Genomic DNA, 23,940 nt, shown 5'->3' on the forward strand with positions numbered 1-23,940 from the left:
AGCACTCACTCTTATCCCCTTTGCCTTTGTACAATGGCACTATGCAAGCATTCCGCCAATCCTCAGGCACCTCACCATGAATCATACATACATTAAAAAACCTCACCAACCAGTCAACAATACAGTCAACCCCTTTTTTAATAAATTCCACTGCAATATATATATATATATATATATATATATATATATATATATATATATATATATATATATATATATATATATATATATATAAAGTGCGTAAGACAAGGGAACAAATGGGAACCTCAGTGAAGGGGGCTAATGGGGAGGTGATAACAAGTAGTGGTGATGTGAGAAGGAGATGGAGTGAGTATTTTGAAGGTTTGTTGAATGTGTTTGATGATAGAGTGGCAGATATAGGGTGTTTTGGTCGAGGTGGTGTGCAAAGTGAGAGGGTTAGGGAAAATGAGTTGGTAAACAGAGAAGAGGTAGTAAAAGCTTTGTGGAAGATGAAAGCCGGCAAGGCAGCGGGGTTGGATGGTATTTCAGTGGAATTTATTAAAATAGGGGGTGACTGTATTGTTGAATGGTTGGTAAGGTTATTTAATGTATGTATGACTCATGGTGAGGTGCCTGAGGATTGGCGGAATGCCTGCATAGTGCCATTGTACAAAGGCAAAGGGGATAAAGGTGAGTGCTCAAATTACAGAGGTATAAGTTTGTTGAGTATTCCTGGGAAATTATAGGGGAGGGTATTGATTGAGAGGGTGAAGGCATGTACAGAGCATCAGATTGAGGAAGAGCAGTGTGGTTTCAGAAGTGGTAGAGGATGTGTGGATCAGGTGTTTGCTTTGAAGAATGTATGTGAGAAATACTTAGAAAAGTAAATGGATTTGTATGTAGCATTTATGGATCTGGAGAAGGCATATGATAGAGTTGATAGAGATGCTCTGTGGAAGGTATTAAGAATATATGATGTGGGAGGCAAGTTGTTAGAAGCAGTGAAAAGATTTTATTGAGGATGTAAGGCATGTGTACGTGTAGGAAGAGAGGAAAGTGATTGGTTCTCAGTGAATGTAGGTTTGCGGCAGGGGTGTGTGATATATCCATGGTTGTTTAATTTGTTTATGGATGGCGTTGTTAGGGAGGTGAATGCAAGAGTTTTGGAAAGAGGGGCAAGTATGCAGTCTGTGGTGGATGAGAGAGCTTGGGATATGAGTCAGTTGTTGTTCGCTGATGATACAGCGCTGGTGGCTGATTCATGTGAGAAACTGCAGAAGGTTGTGACTGAGTTTGGTAAAGTGTGTGAAAGAAGAAAGTTGAGAGTGAATGTGAATAGGAGCAAGGTTATTAGGTACAGTAGGGTTGAGGGTCGAGTCAATTGGGAGGTAAGTTTGAATGGAGAAAAACTGGAGGAAGTGAAGTGTTTTAGATATCTGGGAGTGGATTTGGCAGCGGATGGAACCATGGAAGTGGAAGTGAATCATAGGGTGGGGGAGGAGGCGAAAATTCTGGGAGCCTTGAAGAGTGTGTGGAAGTCGAAAACATTATCTCCGAAAGCAAAAATGGGTATTTTTGAAGGAATAGTGGTTCCAACAATGTTATATGGTTGCGAGGCGTGGGCTATGGATAGAGTTGTGCGGAGGAGTTTGGATGTGCTGGAAATGATATGTTTGAGGACAATATGAGGTGTGAGGTGGTTTGATCAAGTAAGTAATAATAGGGTAAGAGAGATGTGTGGTAATAAAAAGAGTGTGGTTGAGAGAGCAGAAGAGGGTGTTTTGAAATGGTTAGGTCACATGGAGAGAATGAGTGAGGAAAGATTGACCAAGAGGATATATGTGTCAGAGGTGGAGGGAACGAGAAGTGGGAGACCAAATTGGGGGTGGAAAGATGGAGTGAAAAAGATTTTGAGTGATCGGGGCCTGAACATGCAGGAGGGTGAAAGGCGTGCAAGGAATAGAGTGAATTGGAACGATGTGATATACCGGGGCCGACGTGCTGTCAATGGATTGAACCAGGGCATGTGAAGCGTCTGGAGTAAACCATGGAAAGTTGTGTGGCGCCTGGATGTGGAAAGGGAGCTGTGGTTTCGGTGCATTATTATATGACAGCTCGAGACTGAGTGTGAACGAATGGGGCCTTTGTTGTCTTTCCTAGCACTACCTCACACACATGAGGGGGGAGGGGGTTGTTATTACAGGTGTGGCGAGGTGGCGATGGAAATTAATAAAGGCGGACAGTATGAAGTATGTACACGTGTATATATGTTTGTGTGTGTATATACATGTATACGTTGGGATGTATAGGTATGTATATTTGCGTGTGTGGACGTGTATGTATATACATGTGTATGTGGGTGGGTTGGACCATTCTTTCGTCTGTTTCCTTGCGCTACCTTGCTAACGCGGGAGACAGCGACAAAGCAAAATGAATAAAAAGAAATAAGAAATATATATATATATATATATATATATATATATATATATATATATATATATATATATATAGAATTGGGGTTAGACTGTGTCATTAAACTTTAGGTAGAGAAAAAGATGTTTTGAAAGAAGGTAACCTAACCTAACGTGCCTAAGACAAGAGAACAAATGGGAACATTGGTGAAGGGGGCAAGTGGGTAAGTGATAATAGGTAGTGACGACATGAAGAGATGGAATGAGTGTTTTGGTTTCTTGAATGTGTTTGATGATAGAGTGGCAGATTTGGGGTGTTTTGGTTGGGGTGGTGTGCGAAGTGAGAAGGTTAGGGAGAATGGTTTGGTTAGCAGAGAAGATGTAGCGAAAGTTTTGAGTAAGATGAAATCCGGCAAGGCTGCGAGTTTGGACGGTATTGCAGTTGAAATTATAAAGTAAGAAGGTGACTGTACTGTTGATTGCTCGGTAAGGATATTCAGTGTATGTATAGGTCATGGGGAAATGCCTGAGAATTGACGGAATGCATGCATAGTGCCATTATTCAAAATTAAAGGGGATAAGAGCGAGTGTTCAAACTACAGAGGCATAAGTTTGTTGAGTATTCCTAGGACATTGTACGGGAGGGTATTGATTGAGAGGGTGAAGGCGTGTACAGAGCATCAGATTTGGGAGTAGAAGTGTCGTTTCAGAAGTTGAGGATGTATGTATCAGGTGTCTGCTTTAAAGAAAGTGTGTGAGAAATACTTAGAAAAACAGATGGATTTGTATGTAGTTTGTATAGATCTGGAGAAGGCAGATGATAGGGTTGATAGAGATGCTTTGTGGAAGGTCTTAAGAGTACATGGTGTTGGAGGTAAGGTGTTAGAAACAGTGAAAAGTTTTTACCAAGGATGTAAGGTATGTGTCCGAGTAGGAAGAGAGAGGAGTGATTGGTTCCCGGTGAAGGCCGGTCTGCGGCAGGGGGGTGTGATGTCCCCACGGTTGTTTGACTTGTTTATGGATGGGGTGGTTAGGGAGGTAAATGCGACAGTTTTGGAGAGAGGGACGAGTATATAGTCTGTTGTGGATGATAGGGCCTAGGAAGTGATTCTTTTGTTGTGTGTTGATGATACAGGTCTGGTTGTGGATTCGAGTGCGAAACTGCAGAAGCTGGTGAATGAGTTTGGAAAAGTGTGTGAAAGGAGAAAGTTAAGAGTAAATGTGAGTAAGAGCAAGGTTATTAATTACAGTAGGGTTGAGGGACAAGTTGATTGGGATTTAAGTTTGAATGGAGAAAAATTGGAGGAAGTGAAGTGTTTTAGATATCTGGGAGTGGACTTGGCAGCGAATGGAACAATGGAAGCGGATGAGAGTTACAGGATAGGGGAGGGGGCGAAAGTTCTGGGAACGATGAGGAATGTGTGGAAGGAGAGAACATTATCTCTGAGAGCAAAAATGGGTATGTTTGAAGGAATAGTGGTTCCGGCAATGCTATATGGTTGTGAGGCATGGGCTTTAGGAGGAGGGTGGATGTGTTGGAAACGAAATGTTTGAGGACAGTATGTGGTGTGAGGTGGTTTGATTTAGTAAGTAATGAAAGGGTAAGAGAGATGTGTGGAAATAAAATGAGTGTGGTTGAGAGAGAAGAAGAGGGTGTGTTGAAATGGTTTGGACATAAGGAGAGAATGAGCGAGGAAAGATTGACAAAGAGGATATGTGTGTCAGAGGTAGAGGGAACAAGGAGAAGCGGGAGACCAAATTGGAGGTGGAAGGATGGAGTGAAAAAGATTTTGAGCGATCAGGGCCTGAGCATACAGAATGGTGAAATGCGTGCAAGGAATAGAGAGAATTGGAATGATGTGGTATACCGGGGTCGACGTGCTGTCAATGGATTGAACCAAGACATGTGGAGGGTCTGGGGTAAACCATGAAAAGGGCAGTGGGAAACCCTCCCCTCTTTGTATTTTAACTTTCGAAAAAGGGAAACAGAAGGAGTCACGCGGGGAGTGCTCATCCTCCTCGAAGGCTCAGATTGGGGTGTCTAAATGTGTGTGGATGTAACCAAGATGAGAAAAAAGGAGAGATAGGTAGTTATTTGAGGAAAGGAACCTGGATGTTTTGGCTCTGAGTGAAACGAAGCTCAAGGGTAAAGGGGAAGAGTGGTTTGGGAATGTCTTGGAGTAAAGTCAGGGGTTAGTGAGAGGACGAGAGCAATGGAAGGAGTAGCACTACTCCTGAAACAGGAGTGGTGGGAGTATGTGATAGAGTGTAAGAAAGTAAACTCTAGATTGATATAGATAAAACTGAAAGTAGATGGAGAGAGATGGGTTGGTACATATGCACCTGGGCATGAGAAGGAAGATCATGAGAGGCAAGTGTTTTGGGAGCAGCTGAGTGAATGTGTTAGTGGTTTTGATGCACGAGACCGGGTTATAGCGATGGGTGATTTGAATGCAAAGGTGAGTAATGTGGCAGTTGAGGGAATAATTGGTGTACATGGGGTATTCAGTGTTGTAAATGGAAATGATGAAGAGCTTGTAGATTTATGTGCTGAAAAAGGACTGGTGATTGGGAATACCTGGTTTAAAAAGCGAGATATACTTAAGTATACGTATGTAAGTAGGAGAGATGACCAGAGAGGGTTATTGGATTGCGTGTTAATTGATAGGCGCGCGAAAGAGAGACTTTTGGATGTTAAAGTGCTGAGAGGTGTAACTGGAGGGATGTCTGATCATTATCTTGTGGAGGCGAAGGTGAAGATTTGTAGAGGTTTTCATACAAGAAGAGAGAATGTTGGGGTGAAGAGAGTGGTGAGAGTAAGAAAGCTTGGGAAGGAGACTTGTGTGAGGAAGTACCAGGAGAGACTGAGTACAGAATGGAAAAAGGTGAGATAAAGAATGTAAGGGGAGTGGGGAGGAATGGAATTTATTTAAGGAAGCAGTGATGGCTTGCGCAAAAGACGCTTGTGGCATGAGAAGCGTGGGAGGTGGGCAGATTAGAAAGGGTAGTGAGTGGTGGGATGAAGAAGTAAGATTATTAGTGAAAGAGAAGAGAGAGACATTTAGACGATTTTTCCAGGGAAATAATGGAAATGACTGGGAGATGTTTAAAAGAAAGAGGCAGGAGGTCAAAAGAAAGGTGCAAGAGGTGAAAAAGAGGGCAAATGAGTGTTGGGGTGAGAGAGTATCATTAAATTTTAGGGAGGATAAAAAGATGTTTTGGAAGGAGGCAAATAAAGTGCGTAAGACAAGGGAACAAATGGGAACTTCAGTGAAGGGGGCTAATGGGGAGGTGATAACAAGTAGTGGTGATGTGAGAAGGAGATGGAGTGAGTATTGTGAAGGTTTGTTGAATGTGTTTGATGATAGAGTGGCAGATATAGGGTGTTTTGGTCGAGGTGGTGTGCAAAGTGAAAGGGTTAGGGAAAATGATTTGGTAAACAGAGAAGAGGTAGTAAAAGCTTTGCGGAAGATGAAAGCCGGCAAGGCAGCGGGGTTGGATGGTATTGCAGTGGAATTTATTAAAAAAAGGGGGTGACTGTATTGTTAACTGGTTGGTAAGGTTATTTAATGTATGTACGTCTCATGGTGAGGTGCTGAGGATTGGCGGAATGCTTGCATAGTGCCATTGTACAAAGGCAAAGGGAATAAGAGTGAGTGCTCAAATTACAGAGGTATAAGTTTGTTGAGTATTCCTGGTAAATTATATGGGAGGGTATTGATTGAGAGGGTGAAGGCATGTACAGAGCATCATATTGGGGAAGAGCAGTGTGGTTTCAGAAGTGGTAGAGGATATGTGGATCAGGTGTTTGCTTTGAAGAATGTATGTGAGAAATACTTAGAAAAGTAAATGGATTTGTATGTAGCATTTATGGATCTGGAGAAGGCATATGATAAGAGTTGATAGAGATGCTCGCTGGAAGGTATTAAGAATATATGGTGTGGGAGACAAGTTGTTAGAAGCGGTTAAAAGTGTAAGGCATGTGTACGTGTAGGAAGAGAGGAAAGTGATTGGTTCACAGTGAATGTAGGTTTGCGGCAGGGGTGTGTGATGTCTCCATGGTTGTTTAATTTGTTTATGGATGGAGTTGTTAGGGAGGTGAATTCAAGAGTTTTGGAAAGACGGGCAAGTATGCAGTCTGTTGTGGATGAGAGAGCTTGGGAAGTGAGTCAGTTGTTGTTCGCTGATGATACAACGCTGGTGGCTGATTCATGTGAGAAACTGCAGAAGCTGGTGACTGAGTTTCGTAAAGTGTGTGAAAGGAGAAAGCTGAGAGTAAATGTGAATAAGAGCAAGGTTATTAGGTACAGTAGGATTGAGGGACAAGTCAATTGGGATGTAAGTTTGAAGGGAGAAAAACTGGAGGAAGTGAAGTGTTTTAGATATCTGGGAGTGGATTTGGCAGCGGATGGAACCATGGAAGCGGAAGTGAATCATAGCATAGGGTGGGGGAGGGGGCGAAAGGGAGCGTTGAAGAATGTGTGGAAGTCGAGAACATTATCTCGGAAAGCAAAAATGGGTATGTTTGAAGGAATAGTGGTTCCAACAATGTTATATGTTGCGAGTCGTGGGCTATGGATAGAGTTGTGCGGAGGAGGATGGATGTGCAGGAAATGAGATGTTTAAGGACAATATGTGGTGTGAGATGGTTTGACCGAGTAAGTAATAATAGGGTAAGAGAGATGTGTGGTAATAAAAAGAGTATGGTTGAGAGAGCAGAAGAGGGTGTTTTGAAATGGTTTGGTCACATGGAGAGAATGAGTGAGGAAAGATTGACCAAGAGGATATATGTGTCAGAGGTGGAGGGAACGAGGAGAAGTGGGAGACCAAATTGGAGGTGGAAAGATGAAGTGAAAAAGATTTTGAGTGATCGGGGCCTGAACATGCTGGAGGGTGAAAGGCGTGCAAGGAATAGAGTGAATTGGAACGACGTGGTATACCGGGTTCGACGTGCTGTCAATGGATTGAATCAGGGCATGTGAAGCATCTGGGGTTAACCGTGGAAAGTTGTGTGGGGCCTGGATGTGGAAAGGGAGCTGTGGTTTCGGTGCATTATTACATGAGAGCTAGAGACTGTTGTCCTTTCCTAGCGCTACCTCGCGCACATAAGAGGGGAGGGGTTGTTATTTCATGTGTGTCGGGGTGGCGATGGGAATGAATAAAGGCAGCCAGTATGAATTATGTACATGTGTATATGTGTATGTGTCTGTGTGTGTATATATATGTTTACATTGAGATGTATAGGTATGTATATTTGCGTGTGAGGGTGTGTATGTATATACATGTGTATGTGGGTGGGTTGGTACATTTCTTTCGTCTGTTTCCTTGCGCTACCTCGCTAACGCGGGAGACAGCGACAAAGCAAAATATATATATATATATATATATATACTCCTATGAGTTCACGGTAAAAATGAAACACGATAAGTTCCCAGTGCACCTTCGTGTAATAATCACATCATCAGGGGAGACACAAGAGGGAAATATAAGTCAGTTGATATACAACTAAGAGACGTAGCTAGGACGCTATATGATAAACATGCGATTGTCGTGGACAATCGCATGTTTACCATATAGGAGACTGGTAAGGATCTTTCTTGTAGACTTAAGCAACATGAATATATAGTATAAGAACGGGACAAGAATCAAATGCCTTGTTTAATCACGTTAAAAACTACGATCATTGTATTGACTGGAGTAATGCCACCTCAGTTATTAACTCTAACTCTATTGCCACGAGAAATATCATTGAATTTTCTATTATTAAATACAAAAAGAATTATAATCTTAATATCAATGATGGTCTATACAAATTAGATAACTTTATTGTTGATAAAATTTGTAAAATGATAAGTTTATGAACGCTTGTCTGTCTTGGACAATCGCATGTTTACCAAATGGCGTCCTAGCTTCGTCTCTTCGTTATATATCAACTGACTGTTATATTTCTCTCCTGTGTCTCTCCTGATAATGTGATTTTTGCACGAAAGTGCACTTGGGAACTTATCGTGTTTCATTTTCCCCGTGGACTCATAGGAATATCTTGATCACGCGCAAAATTGTGATCCTTTCCAATATATATATATATATATATATATATATATATATATATATATATATGTATATGTATATGTATATATATATATATATATATATATATATATATATATATATATATATATATATATATATATATATATTTCTTTTCTTTTAAACTATTCGCCATTTCCCGCATTAGCGACGTAGCGTTAAGAACAGAGGACTGGGCCTTTTTTGGAATACCCTCACCTGGCCCCCTCTGTTCCTTCTTTTGGAAAATTAAAAAAAAAAAAACGAGAGGGGAGGATTTCCAGCCCCCCGCTCCCTCCCCTTTTAGTCGCCTTCTACGACACGCAGGGAATACGTGGGAAGTATTCTTAATCCCCTATCCCCAGGGATAATATATATATATATATATATATATATATATATATATATATATATATATATATATATATATATATATACTTATATATTTTTTTTTCAAACTATTCGCCATTTCCCGCGTTAGCGAGGTAGAGTTAAGAACAGAGAACTGGGCCATTGAGGGAGTATCCTCACCTGGCCCCTTTCTCTGTTCCTTCTTTTGGAAAATTAAAAAAAAATGAGAGGGGAGGATTTCCAGCCCCTCGCTCCCTCCCCTTTTAGTCGCCTTCTACGACACGCAGGGAATACGTGGGAAGTATTATTTCTCCCCTATCCCCTATATATATATATATATATATATATATATATATATATATATATATATATATATATATATATATATATGCCTTTGTACAATGGCACTATGCACGCATTCCGCCAATCCTCAGGCACCTCACCATGAGTCATACATACATTAAATAACCTTACCAACCAGTCAATAATACAGTCACCCCCTTTTTTAATGAATTCCACTGCAATACCATCCAAACCTGCTGCCTTGCCGGCATTCATCTTCCGCAAAGCTTTTACTACCTCTTCTCTGTTGACCAAATCATTTTCCCTAACCCTCTCACTTTGCACACCACCTCGACCAAAACACCCTATATCTGCCACTCTATCATCAAACACATTCAACAAGCCTTCAAAATACTCACTCCATCTCCTTCTCACATCACCACTACTTGTTGTCACCTCCTCATTTGCGCCCTTCACTGAAGTTCCCATTTGCTCCCTTGTCTTACGCACTTTATTTACCTCCTACCAGAACATCTTTTTATTCTCCCTAAAATTTAATGATACTCTCTCACACCAACTCTCATTTGCCCTCTTTTTCACCTCTTGCACCTTTCTCTTGACCTCCTGTCTCTTTCTTTTATACATCTCCCACTCAATTGCAAAGGGGATAAGAGTGAGTGCTCAAATTACAGAGGTATAAGTTTCTTGAGTATTCCTGGTAAATTATGTGGGAGGGTATTGATTGAGAGGGTGAAGGCATGTACAGAGCATCAGATTGGGGAAGAGCAGTGTGGTTTCGGAAGTGGTAGAGGATGTGTGGATCAGGTGTTTGCTTTGAAGAATGTATGTGAGAAATACTTAGAAAAGCAAATGGATTTGTATGTAGCATTTATGGATCTGGAGAAGGCATATGATAGAGTTGATAGAGATGCTCTGTGGAAGGTGGAAGGTATTAAGAATATATGGTGTGGGAGGCAAGTTGTTAGAAGCAGTGAAAAGTTTTTATCGAGGATGTAAGGCATGTGTACGTGTAGGAAGAGAGGAAAGTGATTGGTTCTCAGTGAATATAGGTTTGCGGCAGGGGTGTGTGATGTCTCCATGGTTGTTTGATTTGTTTATGGATGGGGTTGTTAGGGAGGTAAATGCAAGAGCTTTGGAAAGAGGGGCAAGTATGAAGTCTGTTGTGGATGAGAGAGCTTGGGAAGTGAGTCAATTGTTGTTCGCTGATGATACAGCGCGGATGGCTGATTCATGTGAGAAACTGCAGAAGCTGGTGACTGAGTTTGGTAAAGTGTGTGAAAGAAGAGAGTTAAGAGTAAATGTGAATAAGAGCAAGGTAATTAGGTACAGTAGGGTTGAGGGTCAAGTCAGTTGGGAGGTAAGTTTGAATGGAGAAAAACTGGAGGAAGTAAATTGTTTTAGATATCTGGGAGTGGATCTGGCAGCGGATGGAACCATGGAAGCGGAAGTAGATCATAGGGTGGGGGAGGGGGCGAAAATCCTGGGAGCCTTGAAGAATGTGTGGAAGTCGAGAACATTATCTCGGAAAGCAAAAATGGGTATGTTTGAAGGAATAGTGGTTCCAACAATGTTGTATGGTTGCGAGGCGTGGGCTATGGATAGAGTTGTGCGCAGGAGGATGGATGTGCTGGAAATGAGATGTTTGAGGACAATGTGTGGTGTGAGGTGGTTTGATCGAGTGAGTAACGTAAGGGTAAGAGAGATGTGTGGAAATAAAAAGAGCGTGGTTGAGAGAGCAGAAGAGGGTGTTTTGAAATGGTTTGGGCACATGGAGAGAATGAGTGATTAAAGATTGACCAAGAGGATATATGTGTCGGAGGTGGAGGGAACGAGGAGAAGTGGGAGACCAAATTGGAGGTGGAAAGATGGAGTGAAAAAGATTTTGTGTGATCGGGACCTGAACATGCAGGAGGGTGAAAGGCGGGCAAGGCATAGAGTGAATTGGATCGATGTGATATACCGGGGTTGACGTGCTGTCAGTGGATTGAATCAGGGCATGTGAAGCGTCTGGGGTGAACCATGGAAACCTGTGTAGGTATGTATATTTGCGTGTGTGGACGTATGTATATACATGTGTATGGGGGTGGGTTGGGTCATTTCTTTCGTCTGTTTCCTTGCGCTACCTCGCAAACGCGGGAGACAGCGGCAAAAAAAAAATATATATATATATATATATATATATATATATATATATATATATATATATATATATATATATATATATATTCTTTGTCGCTGTCTCCCGCGTTTACGAGGTAACGCAAGGAAACACGAAAGAAATGGCCCAACCCACCCCCATACACATGTATATACGTACACGTCCACACACGCAAATATACATACCCATACATCTCAATCTACACATATATATACATACAGACACATATATATATACACATGCACACAATTCACACTGTCTGCCTTTATTCATTCCCATCGCCACCTCGCCACACATGGAATAACATCCCCCTCCCCCCTCATGTGTGCGAGGTAGCGCTAGGAAAAGACAACAAAGGCCCCATTCGTTCACACTCAGTCTCTAGCTGTCATGCAATAATGCCCGAAACCACAGCTCCCTTTCCACATCTAGGCCACACACAACTTTCCATGGTTTACCCCAGACACTTCACATGCCCTGATTCAATCCATTGAGACAGCACGTCAACCCCGGTATATCACATCGATCCAATTCACTCTATTCCTTGCCCGCCATTCACCCTCCTGCATGTTCAGGCCCCGATCACTCAAAAACTTTTTCACTCCATCTTTCCACCTCCAATTTGGTCTCCCAATTCTCCTCGTTCCCTCCACCTCCGACACATATATCCTCTTGGTCAATCTTTCCTCACTCATTCTCTCCATGTGCCCAAACCATTTCAAAACACCCTCTTCTGCTCTCTCAACCACACTCTTTTTATTTCCACACATCTTTCTTACCCTTACATTACTTACTCGATCAAACCACCTCACACCACATATTGTCCTCAAACATCTCATTTCCAGCACATCCACCCTCCTGCGCACAACTCTATCCATAGCCCACGCCTCGCAACCATACAACATTGATGGAACCACTATTCCTTCAAACATAGCCATTTTTGCTTTCGGAGATAATGTTCTCGACTTCCACACATTCTTCAAGGCTCCCAGGATTTTCGCCTTCTCCCCCACCCTATGATTCACTTCCGCTTCCATGGTTCCATCCGCTGCCAGATCCACTCCCAGATATCTAAAACACTTTACTTCCTCCAGTTTTTCTCCGTTCAAACTTACCTCCCAATGGACTTGACCCTCAACCCTACTGTACCTAATAACCTTGCTCTTATTCACATTTACTCTTAACTTTCTTCTTTCACTCACTTCACCAAACTCAGTCACCAGCATCTGCAGTTTCTCACATGAATCATCCACCAGCGCTGTATCATCAGCGAACAACAACTGACTCACTTCCCAAGCTCTCTCATCCCCAACAGACTTCATACTTGCCTCTCTTTCCAAAACTCTTGCATTCACCTCCCTAACAACCCCATCCATAAACAAATTAAACAACCATGGAGACATCACACACCCCTGCCGCAAACCTACATTCACTGAGAACCAATCACTTTCCTCTCTTCCTACACGTACACGTGCCTTACATCCTCGATAAAAACTTTTCACTGCTTCTAACAACTTGCCTCCCACACCATATATTCTTAGTAACTTCCACAGAGCATCTCTATCAACTCTATCATATGCCTTCTTCCGATCCATAAATGCTACATACAAATCTATTTGCTTTTCTAAGTATTTCTTACATACATTTTTCAAAGCAAACACCTGATCCACACATCCTCTACCACTATTGAAACCACACTGCTCTTCCCCAATCTGATGCTCTGTACATGCCTTCACCCTCTCAATCAATACCCTCCCATATAATTTCCCAGGAATACTCAACAAACTTACACCTCTGTAATTTGAGCACTCACTCTTATCCCCTTTGCCTTTGAATAATGGCACTATGCAAGCATTCCGGCAATCCTCAGGCACCTCACCATGAATCATACATACATTGAATAACCTTACCAACCAGTCAACAATACAGTCACCCCCTTTTTTGATAAATTCCACTGCAATGCCATCCAAACCTGCTGCCTTGCCGGCTTTCACCTTCCGCAAAGCTTTTACTACCTCTTCTCTGTTTACCAAATCATTTTCCCTAACCCTCTCACTTTGCACACCACTTCGACCATATATATATATATATATATATATATATATATATATATATATATATATATATATATATATATATATATATATTATGCTCGCATGAAATAGTGGTGGCAGATGAATCTGCTTGCATTGATTTCACGTTTTAAGCTTAAGACTATGTTGATTGATGGTTTTACGGTTGACCGCAGGGGGTAATCAACCTCATCCTTCAAGGCAGAGAAGTTTTAGCGAGTTTATCATCTTTTATCATGCGTCCTGAGCCCACTATGTGATGAAACCCAGAGGAAGTGGACGAATAATTTGGTTATACCACTGTCGTGGTTGAGACGTAAGCAGATTGCAGTCACAGTGAAGCAAGTTTAACATATAATCAGACTATCAAATATTGTTTCTCAACAAATTTCAGGGCCAGAGAGATAGTAAATTGTTCCGTTTGGAGCATGGATGTTCAGTTATTGATTCCGAGCTCCAGGTCGTCGTGAAAACCGTACCTCATACGACCGTAGCACTACCAGCCGCACCATGGGTTTGTTTACCTACGTACTCCTACGTGTGGCGTCCCATTTCCCCCGCACGCTGTGCCCGGCCGTTGACCCAGCTCACACTGTGCCAGGCCTCGACCACGTCGGCTCATCTTTCATATTGATGTCCTGGGGATATCTTAGATCTTTTGGGCTTGATTCTCTCTCCTAGGAGCCAGCGCCGGCCCCAGTCCTCAGCTTCGGTCCTCAGCCCTGGCCCTCAGCTCCAGCCCCCTTCCCCACCCTTCACCGCCAGCCAGCCATCCTCCCCAACCCAGGTCCCTGGAGCCATGGCCCGCCAGTGTCCACACACCAGTAACCGACTCCCAGGCAAACATAGGACATATCCCCCCCCCCCACCCCGACCTGTGGTCATGCACCCCCCCTTTCCCCTAACCCGATCACTGTACGTCACCAAGACTCCACCTCACTCACCATGCCTCACCGACCCCGCCCCCCACTATCCGCACCTCACCACTGTTCGCCCTCACGTGCGTATTATAACTGTCATACTTAAATAGCCTTATTCACTGATAGTTGCTATCTCACCCTGGCCTTGGTCAAGGGCGGACGCCTCTACACATGCTTTGTGCAGCTTGCTCGGCCGGCTCTGAGTGCTGCCCTGAGTTTACACGAGTTTCTGCTCAGTAATGAAGATCAATTATGTATGTTTCCTGATTTATACAGTAAGTTGTATAGGGAGATTAGTGAAAATGGAGAGGCTGTGGGAGGCGTTAGGTGTATGCTTAGTGCGTTTAAGGACCAGGCAAGGCTCGTTGTAGCTCATGGTGTTCTCTTAGAGGAAAAGACAGCAGAGTTTACAACCAAGTTACCAAGTTTATAGACTAATTTGGGTATGATAGTAAAGAGGAAAACAGAAAGTAAGAAACAATTTCCTAGGTGTTGGGAGCGGTAAGAACCGTAAATTAGCGAGTGGAGATCCAGGAGCAGTGGCTACTACTAGGTTTCAGTTACTGGAAGACGAAGAGTTTGCCATAGGAAAACAGGAACAGGTAAATGCTGCGTTCCTAGTGAGGTTGAGCTGGAGGACTTGACGCATAAGACTTCAGGATATAGTCAGAGACACGACAGAGGACGTGTGACTGTTGTTCAAGCAGGAACGAACAGCGTGGATCAGAGAGGATCTTAAGGGTAGCCTTTAGGAAGGTTTTGATTGCGGACACTACTAGCTAGGCTTGACGTAGGACCTGTAGTTGTAAGTAGAAGGTTAAGTTTATGTAGGGCAGTTGAGGGCAATTATAGAACCAAAGAGATTGATGAAATTGATGTGTGGGATTTTTGTAATAATCAAAGGGATTTTTGTAGAATATAGGACTGATCCTTGTGGTGCCCAGAATCTTTATACCATATCCATACCGCACGATGCTTATCTTGGAACTCATCACGGTACTCATCATGGTGCTCATCATGGTATTCATCACGGTATTCATCATGGTACTCATCATGGTACTCATCACGGTACTCATCATGGTACTCATCATGGTGCTCATGTTACTCATCACGTTACTCATCATGGTACTCATCACGGTATTCATCATGGTACTCATCATGGTACTCATCACGGTATTCATCATGGTACTCATCATGGTACTCATCATGGCACTCATCATGGTACTCATCATGGTGCTCATCATGGTGCTCATCATGGTGCTCATGTTACTCATCACGTTACTCATCATGGTACTCATCACGTTACTCATGGTACTCATCACATTACTCATGGTACTCATCATGGTACTCATCATGGTACTCATCACGGTATTCATCATGGTACTCATCATGGTACTCATCATGGCACTCATCATGGTACTCATCATGGTGCTCATCATGGTACTCATCATGGTGCTCATGTTACTCATCACGTTACTCATCATGGTACTCATCACGTTACTCATGGTACTCATCATGGCACTCATCATGGTACTCATCATGGTACTCATCACGGTACTCATCGCGGTATTCATCATGGTACTCATCATGGTACTCCACGGTACTCATCACGGTATTTATCATGGTACTCATCATGGTATTCATCATGGTACTCATCATGGTACTCATCATGGTATTCATCATGGTACTCATCATGGTATTCATCATGGCACTCATCATGGTACTCATCATGGTGCTCATCATGGTACTCATCATGGTGCTCATGTTACTCATCACGTTACTCATCATGGTACTCATCACGTTACTCATGGTACTTATCATATTATTCATGGTACTCATCATGGTACTCATCATGGTACTCATCACGGTATTCATCATGGTACTCATCATGGTACTCATCATGGCACTCATCATGGTACTCATCATGGTGCTCATCATGGTACTCATCATTGTGCTCATGTTACTCATCACGTTACTCATCATGGTACTCATCACGTTACTCATGGTACTTATCACATTACTCATGGTACTCATCATGGTACTCATCATGGTACTCATCACGGTATTCATCATGGTACTCATCATGGTACTCATCATGGCACTCATCATGGTACTCATCATGGTGCTCATCATGGTACTCATCATGGTGCTCATGTTACTCATCACGTTACTCATCTTGGTACTCATCACGTTACTCATGGTACTCATCACGTTACGCATGGTACTCATCATGGTACTCATCATGGTACTCATCACGGTATTCATCATGGTACTCATCATGGTACTCATCATGGCACTCATCATGGTACTCATCACGGTATTCATCATGGTACGCATCATGGTACTCATCATGGTACTCATCACGGTATTCATCATGGTACTCATCATGGTGCTCATGTTACTCATCACGTTACTCATCTTGGTACTCATCACGTTACTCATGGTACTCATCACGTTACGCATGGTACTCATCATGGTACTCATCATGGAACTCATCACGGTGCTTAGTCAATTTTTTCCTGCCGGCTGATGTGCCTGAGGGAGAGAGTATAAGGGTAGTGAGGAGCCTTCCTCACACTATCTTGTCTCAGTCTACATATATACATACAATAGATCAGAAATATGTGATATCACAGTCTTGCAACAGACAACCTGACCATAGACCATCCCGCCTTCCGTCATGTGTCCTTCCCATGTGCTACCATGGACCCTGCCTCACTTCCCCTCCCTCCTCCTCACACACCATATCTCCGCCTCCCATCACCAGGCAGTGGACCCTGCCTTTTGTCGTGGGTTTCTTTTTCCACTGACCGGGCCATGCTGAGAGTGCCGCCGCCAGGTTTCTTTTTAACAACAGACCAGGCCTCGGGTGTGAAGGTTTCTAGGAACAGCTGACGCCAGATCGATAAATCGGAAACTGGCGACTGTTGAGGCGCCAAACGACATGTTGATCCACTTCAGCTGAGGAAAAGGACAGGGCCAGTATGGCAATACATCTTTGGTGCAGGAAACTGTTGAGGAACGAACGCCTGGTGCCCCCTCATGCGGCAGGACCAGGAAGTCGGTGGACGATGTAGACGGTACACTGTGGGACGGTGTGGTGTGGCCCCATGTTGTGATGTGGCCCAGGTTGGCTTTGTTGAGCTAGGCTACACCATGTGGTCATTACCTTGCTAATTGCCTGCCCTGGGAGGGTGTGGGTGAACGGACGGGTCAGGGCGGGGAGGAGTTTGTTTGGCCGCAGCCCCTTAGTGAACCCCATGATCACAGGCCACATGAACACAGTTTCCATGTTCACAGGCCCATGTTCACAGGCCTCATGATCACAGGCTACATGATCCCAGGACCCATGATCAAAAGCTACATGATCACAGGCCACATGATCACAGGCCACGTGATCACAGGCCCCATGTTCACAGGCCCCATGTTCACAGGCCCCATGATAAGGCCACATGATCTCAGGCCACATGATCACAGGCTCCATATTCACAGGCCACATGATCAGAGGCACCATGTTCACAGGCCACATGATCAGAGGCACCATGATCACAGGCTCCATGTTCACAGGCCACATGATCAGAGGCACCATGATCACAGGCCCCGTGTTCACAGCCCACATGATCAGAGGCACCATGATCACAGGCCCCGTGTTCACAGCCCACATGATCACAGGCTCCATGTTCACAGGCCACATGATCAGAGGCACCATGATCACAGGCCCCGTGTTCACAGCCCACATGATCACAGGCTCCATGTTCACAGGCCACATGATCAGAGGCACCATGATTACAGGCTCCATGTTCACAGGCCACATGATCACAGGCACCATGATTACAGGCCCCATGTTCACAGGCACCATGATCGTAGGCTCCATGTTCACAGACCCCATGACCATATCCCCACCACTCGTGTTAGTTATAATTTGCTAATTTCTAGTTTCACAAATTATTGATGCTTTATAGATACATGTTTCACATTCTTTTCATGAAATATGTGTGTTGCAACGCCAGAGACAAGAGATGGCAGAAGTACTTTGATCGGGGAAACGTTGGTGAAGACATATCTTGGTGAGGAGACCTTGGTAAAGGCAGACCTTGGTGAAGGCAGATCAACATAAGGGTATATCAGTTAGTACATCGCCTCTGCAGACATTAGTGATCATTGACTGAACCCTGATGATAAGGGGTCAGTGTCAGGGCCCTGAAGTGACAAGGGGTCAGTGTCAGGGCCCTGCGGTGGCAAGGGGTTAGTGGCTAGGTTCTGAAGTAACAAAGGCACCATGCCGCTAACAAAGGGTTAGCGGCAGGGCGGCACTGAAGTAAGGGTCTTTGCCAGATTTTCTGGATAGATTGAACCAGGATACTTTAGTAGAGATACGGACATATGTGTCATGGAAACAGTGGTTATTATTATCAATATTTTACTGGTAAAGCTGGTAGCTCTTGCATGTTGTAAGGCTGTTTAACCATAAACTGTTTTAAACTTTAGCTCGTCTGTTTAACCTAAATCGTGATCAAGTTATAGTGTATTGGTTAGCAATATTGAAATGAAAATGCAGAAAAAATATATTGATGATAAATTGGTTGTATTTATGCATGGGCGTCGAACGCCAGCCAGTAAAAATCCCTCTCCTGCGTGGAGCGATATGCGGCCCGCTCGTCATTGGCAAAGACGGTTATGATGCGCGCCACCGGCGCGGTGTGGCCACATCGCCCGGGTAGTGATTGGTGGAAACAGTAAAGCACGCCACTGGATTGGCCACACTGATGGGCTTGCGATTGGTGGCCAGTCTTTGGTTTATTATGAAATGATTTTTTTTTCTTCTTTTTTTCACGCAAGCTCTTCCAGAATAATTTGTTTATATTAAAAATCGTTGAAACTGATGGTTTCAAAGACAAGCACACGTACAAGCACACCAATTCCCCTACTGACGAACATAGATATATGTATATATTCATGTATGTATTTCATACACTCTTCATCGAGATATATGGAAATGTATATGCATGTATATATTTCGTACACTAGTAGTGTTACCACTAACCCACACACTCACGCACTCGAAAATCACTCATACCATTTCACATACATACCACAGTCTTCCTACATCTCTGCCACATCCACAGCTCTACACCAAGATGCTGGTGGCTGCCTGGGCGGGCAGCACTATCACGATTCAAATTTTGATGTGATCGTAAAGGAGAGGCATAACTTGGGTCCTGTTGGGAGAGGGAGTGAGGGGTGTACCGCTCTCCCATGGCACTTTCCCCCCCGAGCAGTAAGAGGGTATTCGCTCCCCGGGAACTACTACTGCTCCCCCATGAGCCATTATCGTCATCAGGAGGAGGGGAGTGGAGGCAGGGGCCGGCCCTGAGGGACGCCTGCAGCCTGTCCCTCGTCGCCCACCAGCCAACAGTACGGGCTATCACACCTGCTATAAAAGTCATTGTGAAGAATTCTCTTTCATTATTTACAGGAAAATTATTTTTTTTTTTTGTTCTTTTATGGAACATTTGATACTTTGCACGTGTGTGTGTGTGTGTGTGTGTGTGTGTCTGTATGTGTGTGTGTGTGCGCGAATTGTTATGATTATCATGAGGAGAATATGCTCAGTATGTTCATGTATTGTGAGTATTCTCAACCCCTCCCCAACACTGCTACCCGTCCCTAACACCGCCACGCTTCCCCAACACCGCCATCCCTCTCCAATACTGCCAACCCTCCCCAACACCGCCACCCTTCCCCATCACCACCATCCTTCCCCAACACTGCTAACCCTCCCCAGCACCGCAACCCCTCCCCAACACTACCGTATCCTCTCCAACATCGCCACCCCTCCCCCAACACTGCCACCCCTCCTCAACAACACCACCCTTCTCCAACTCTGCCACGCCTCCCCAGTACTACCAACCCTCCCCAACACCGCCACCCCGCCCCAACATCGCCACCCCTCCCCAACATCGCCACCCCTCCCCAACATTGCCATCCCTCACCAACACTGCCACCCTTCCCAACACTGCCATACCTCCCCACACTTTCACTTCGCAGCACTGCCACTTCCCGCAGTATCACCCCTCCCGACACTGCCATTCCTCCCCAACTTTGCTACCCCTTACTCACACTGCCATCTCTCCCTACTGTTCACCCTTTCCCCGACACAGCCACTCCCCGACACAGCCACTCCCCGACACAGCCACTCCCCGACACAGCCCTTCTTCCCGACACAGCCACTTCCCGACACAGCCGCTCCCCGACACAGCCACTTCCCGACACAGCCGCTCCCCGACACAGCCACTCCCCGACACAGCCACTTCCAGACACAGCCACTCCCCGACACAGCCGCTTCCCGACACAGCCACTTCCCGACACAACCGCTCCCCGACATAGCCACTCCCCGACATAGCCACTCCCCGACACTGCCGCTCTGACCATCCTCTCCCTCATAGTCAGTTACTAACTGTCTGTTCCGTCTCATTCCAGCTGTTCCGGTATTCCTACAAGGCCAAGTACCACATCTACGTCACGGATTCCCAGTGAGTACCTCTCTTGGTTCCTTTGTGTACACACCCGCGCCAGACCTTACTCTTACACTCGGACCTCGACACCTGCACACTTAGCATAGTTGCTCATTATTTGATTCATATGTATTGAACGCTTGCATTCCACACACACACACACACACACACACACACACACACACACACACGTTGTACAGTCATGACCAGACAAAGGCTCAGGACACAGCTCACACGCACTCTGTTCGTAGACTCAAAACACCAGGTGTACGTAACCATTTGATGCACTCAGTACACGAGATGTATTCACTAAGGCTCCCACATCACAGGATTTAAGCGTTGAGGCACATACACTCATGACTGCCATGCGTGTACCACGTACAGTCCATGCACTCAGTATACAAGACATGGTTCATGCACTCGGGGCACATCGGGAGTACATTCACTCATGATACACTCGCCAGACACGTGTACCTGAGTCTCTCATTATTATCTCTCCTGATAAGGTGAGAGAAAATGTGTCAAAATTATTTGTTTTCTCATGGTAGGTTTCTTGATGTGACGTATTGTCCCACCAAGTGAATGATCTCCCACGACGAACATGTTAATGTTGGGTCAACGTTTGGGCCGGCCCAATATCCCTGTGGTATTCCATATTCGATTATGTGGGGGTCATACATGTTCATACGGCTGAGGTGATGAGGTGTGCTCCAGTGTATGAATGTATGATGTATGTATGATGTATGTGACCAGCGGTAGTGCAGGGTTAAAGGAGGCACGACAGATGCATCCCTTTAATTGGGGGCAGGACAGATGTTTCCCTTTAATTGGGGCAAGGCGGATGCTCCTCTTTAATTGGATCAGGACAGATGTTCCTATTTAGGGGCAGGACAGATGTTTCCCTTTAATAGGAGGCACGACAGATACATCCCTTTAATTATGGCAGGAGAGATGTTGCAATTTAATTGTAGCTGGGTAGATGTTTTTTTTTTTTATTCGGGCAGGACACATGTTCCTATTCAGAGACAGGACAGATGTTTTCCTTTAAGGTAGGGCAGGACAGTTGTTTCTCTCAAACTGGGGACAGGACAGATGTTGTCCTTTAATTAGGGGCAGGAGAGATACGTAAATTCGGTGGGACAAATGTTTCCCCTCTGATTTTGAGCGGGACAGGTGTTTGCCTCTAATTTGGGACAGGACTAGTTTTGCATCTAATATGGGACAGGACAAATGCCTCCTAAATTTTATTAGGGAGAGGACAGATGATGATGCCCTTAAATTTGGGGCAGAACAGTTGCATTTCTTTATTAAGGAGCAGACTCTCTCTCTCTCTCTCTCTCTCTCTCTCTCTCTCTCTCTCTCTCTCTCTCTCTCTCTCTCTCTCTCTCCTCGAGCAAAACAGCGGCGTCCCTTTAACAAAGAGTAGAGCAGGTCTCCCTCTGATTGAGGGCTGAACCGCTGTTCCGCTTTCACACAGGCATTACAGCTGTTGTCCTTAAATAGGAGGCAAGACCGCTGGTGTTCTTTACTAGGGACAAGAGCAGCTCCATCCCTTTTTATAGGGCCAGAACAGCTGCTTCCCTTTGATAAGGATATGTACAGCTGCATCCCTTTGAAAGGACTCTGGGTCTGGACAGCTGCTTAACATTTATAGGGATCTGAGCAGCTGCTTTCCCTGAATCGGACTTTGAGAGAGGTCTGCACAGCTGCTTCCCTTTGACAGGGTTTTGATAGGGGTCTGGACCGCTGCCTCCCTGTGACAGGGGTTCAGACAGATGCCTGCTTCCCTGTGGGACTTCTGCCGTGAAGATCCCGACGGTCGACCCACAGTTGCATGCATAGTTCATGACACAGTTTGGTCAAGTTAGTTGAGGCTGCTTAGGGTAGGTGACCTTAGATATGGATGAGTCGATCAATACAAGGTCAATACGGGTCATGATGAACTACCCCCGGTTTTAGGTCATCCCGAGGGAGATAAGACCCTTTGACATTTGCTTTGGTTGGAGTAATTAGGTCACCTTAATTATGGTTGGCTACGCGAGGTCTTGACGTGTTAACGTCGGCCCGATGACATGAGATCACATACCGTCATGTTAAGTGAGGTGAGTGGGATCCACTGGTGCTGCCGGATCATCAAATAAGACAGAGCACACTCATACCTCGCCATGAGCAAGATGGTCAGAAATAAGTTTTCCCACACTGTATGATACCATAGCTGGCTTTGTTAGGTTTCTGTCCATCGTGTGTGTGTCTGTGTGTGTTTAGGACTTAAGATGAAGGGGGAGGGGACTGACCTGATTGTAGTTACAATCACCAGGAAGCCTCATGAAGCCACGTATCGAGTGCATGATCATGAAGCCACGTATCGAGTGCATGATCATGAAGCCACGTATCGAGTGCATGATCATGAAGCCACGTATCGAGTGCATGATCATGAAGCCACGTATCGAGTGCATGATCATGAAGCCACGTATCGAGTGCATGATCATGAAGCCACGTATCGAGTGCATGATCATGAAGCCACATATCGAGTGCATGATCATGAAGCCACGTATCGAGTGCATGATCATGAAGCCACGTATCGAGTGCATGATCATGAAGCCACGTATCGAGTGCATGATCATGAAGCCACGTATCGAGTGCATGATCATAAAGCCACGTATCGAGTGCATGATCATAAAGCCACGTATCGAGTGCATGATCATAAAGCCACGTATCGAGTGCATGATCATAAAGCCACGTATCGAGTGCATGATCATAAAGCCACGTACCGAGTGCATGATCATAAAGCCACGTATCGAGTGCATGATCATAAAGCCACGTATCGAGTGCGTGATCATAAAGCCACGTATCGAGTGCATGATCATAAAGCCACGTATCGAGTGCATGATCATAAAGCCACGTATCGAGTGCATGATCATAAAGCCACGTATCGAGTGCATGATCATAAAGCCACGTACCGAGTGCATGATCATAAAGCCACGTATCGAGTGCATGATCATAAAGCCACGTATCGAGTGCGTGATCATAAAGCCACGTATCGAGTGCATGATCATGAAGCCACGTATCGAGTGCATGATCATAAAGCCACGTATCGAGTGCATGATCATAAAGCCACGTACCGAGTGCATGATCATAAAGCCACGTATCGAGTGCATGATCATAAAGCCACGTATCGAG

General features: G+C 44.6%; 1 protein-coding gene across 5 annotated transcripts in view; it reads left to right on the forward strand.

Annotated features, from left to right (window-relative positions):
* Dpp10 (Dipeptidyl peptidase 10) overlaps positions 1–23,940 on the forward strand; it is a 788,027-nt gene that overhangs the window by 502,259 nt on the left and 261,828 nt on the right. For all 5 annotated transcript variants that reach the window (XM_071671396.1, XM_071671390.1, XM_071671391.1 and 2 more), the window contains exon 5: positions 20,726–20,778. In XM_071671396.1, coding sequence (XP_071527497.1) covers positions 20,726–20,778 — 53 coding nt within the window. The remainder of the gene's footprint in view (positions 1–20,725; positions 20,779–23,940) is intronic.

Source organism: Panulirus ornatus, chromosome 16 (genome assembly GCF_036320965.1).
Source record: "Panulirus ornatus isolate Po-2019 chromosome 16, ASM3632096v1, whole genome shotgun sequence".
Taxonomy (NCBI): Eukaryota; Metazoa; Arthropoda; class Malacostraca; order Decapoda; family Palinuridae; genus Panulirus; species Panulirus ornatus.